The 1,943-nt window shown below is 36.2% G+C and overlaps 2 protein-coding genes across 2 annotated transcripts in view; one reads left to right on the top strand and one right to left on the bottom strand.

The window, feature by feature from the left end:
* Positions 1-1,007, top strand: part of LOC107690399 (small acidic protein-like) — a 3,909-nt gene extending 2,902 nt beyond the window's left edge. Inside the window, exon 5 of the mRNA XM_016488732.1 lies at positions 445-1,007. Within this exon, the coding sequence (XP_016344218.1) occupies positions 445-624 (180 nt within the window). The 3' untranslated portion in view covers positions 625-1,007. The remainder of the gene's footprint in view (positions 1-444) is intronic.
* Positions 1,008-1,560: 553 nt separating this feature from the next.
* LOC107690349 (pleckstrin homology domain-containing family A member 7-like) overlaps positions 1,561-1,943 on the bottom strand; it is a 108,088-nt gene continuing 107,705 nt past the window's right edge. Inside the window, exon 28 of the mRNA XM_016488649.1 lies at positions 1,561-1,732. Within this exon, the coding sequence (XP_016344135.1) occupies positions 1,704-1,732 (29 nt within the window). The 3' untranslated portion in view covers positions 1,561-1,703. The remainder of the gene's footprint in view (positions 1,733-1,943) is intronic.

The raw sequence follows: 1,943 nt of genomic DNA on the forward strand, positions 1-1,943 counted from the left end.
CTGAAAAAGCATTTTCATAAACAACGTTTGGATTTGAAATCAAAATAATGGATAAATGTTGTGTTTGTGTAAACAGCTGCGGATCAGGAGCGGACTGCAAATGCGTCCTGTGTGAAAGCACAATGAGTCCGTGCTGCTTCTGCACCGCATACGCACTGCAGACGGAGCATGTGTGAAACAAGCGTGAGAGCGCGCCCGTGGTGATTCACACACGCTGTTTGTGAAATTGCGTCTCACACAAAGTGTTCATATTAGTTTATAAGTTATTTAATGAAGAAATATGAAGGAGAGTACCTCACCTTCAGCATTATAATTATTTCACCCGCGCCGGACAGAGACTGAGATGGTGCCGCTGCATGTCGTGCCAAACCTCTCACGGCAGCGTCATCACGTGATCAAGTCTGTTGTTGATTTGTTGTTGAACTGCTGTGCTTCCTCTTCAAGCCCGATCCACCTGCTGAGAGTGCGAGCGCTGCTGTGCCCGAGAAGTCAGAGAGTTCAGAAAAGGCCCCTGAACAACCATCAGAACCACACAAGGACGAGAAAACACCTTCATCCAACACAGAGCTCAAGAAACAGGAACAGCACACAGACTCAAAAGGAGCACAAGGAAAAGACTTTTAAAATGGCATTTGTAAAATCCACATAAATGGCTTTGCTTTTGTTGTCATTTTTTGATCTCCTAAAATGTTCCAGTAAGGTACTGAGAGTGAGAGCACATTTTTTATTTCCGTTAAAATTGGAAAATTGTGGTTTTCAATTTTAAATGTAAGTATGTCTGTTGTCAGGTTATTTGGACTTGCCTGGTCTTGTTGAGAACTGTTTCTTCTCTACAAATTAAAGGCATAGTTCATACAAGAAATGAAGATACGGTCTCAGTCTACTCAGCCCTTATGATTTCAAATAAATATGAGGGTGAGCAGATGACAATTTTCACTGAACTATTGAAGAGTTATCAAGAAAGTGAGGTACAGTAATGTGCAGACAATGTCACTTATGTGTGTGAAAATTTAAATAAAGAGTAAAAATTCTATGATTGTGATTATAAAACAAAAAAGCTTTAAAACTTACTGTGTATTTTTTTTTCCTCTTTTTTTCAAAATGATTTTTTTGAAGGAAGTCAGTGTTATACTGGGAAACATGCACTGCATGTACAAACAGATATGAAAAGTCTATACAGATTGAATAATGGTATATCTGGAACCTCTATTATGTTTTAATAAGACAGGAAATAACTTTATATGTAATAACTTTTTGGCATATAAACTTTATTTAGAGCATGAGCTCTATTGTCAGTCTTCATTTGAAAATTATGAATTTTTAATGATTAATCCAATACTATGAAGATGACAGTTTTGCTGAAATGAAACGCAATGCATTTCACAATCTAAATAAAATTTAATATTTTTTTTATACATAATACACAACACTGCAAAAGAATAAGTACCTTAAGTCACGATTACATGGTGATAAAAAAAAAAACGTCATGCAAAATTAAAAAACTTTGTCAATTATGTCAGAATTGTAAAACTGAAAGTTTAACTTTCAGAGTGCTCACCGGTAAAATGAATAAAAACAATCTCACATATAAAAAGTTATGAACATCAGAGAACCTGAATGATTGAATGTGAATTATAAATATTTGGTACAAAAAACACAAAAAAATGTATCTTTGGGTTCCCAAGAAAGTTTCTCAACACTTTTTAGCACTCCGACATGGACATGGCTTTGGCTGCAAAACAAAACATAAAAATTCACTTATAAATATCAGGATGACATTGTGCATGATAAAAAAAACGTCTCGGTTACGTATGGTAACCCTCCTTCCCTAAAGGAGGGAATGGAGACGTCACGTTGGATGACCAACGAATTGGGATCTCGCTTAGAGAGACCAATCTACTTCGAGTGTAAACTAAATGAGCCAATGCACATTGGCATGTGAT

The sequence above is a fragment of the Sinocyclocheilus anshuiensis genome, unplaced genomic scaffold (assembly GCF_001515605.1).
Source record: "Sinocyclocheilus anshuiensis isolate Anshui unplaced genomic scaffold, SAMN03320099.WGS_v1.1 scaffold609, whole genome shotgun sequence".
Taxonomy (NCBI): Eukaryota; Metazoa; Chordata; class Actinopteri; order Cypriniformes; family Cyprinidae; genus Sinocyclocheilus; species Sinocyclocheilus anshuiensis.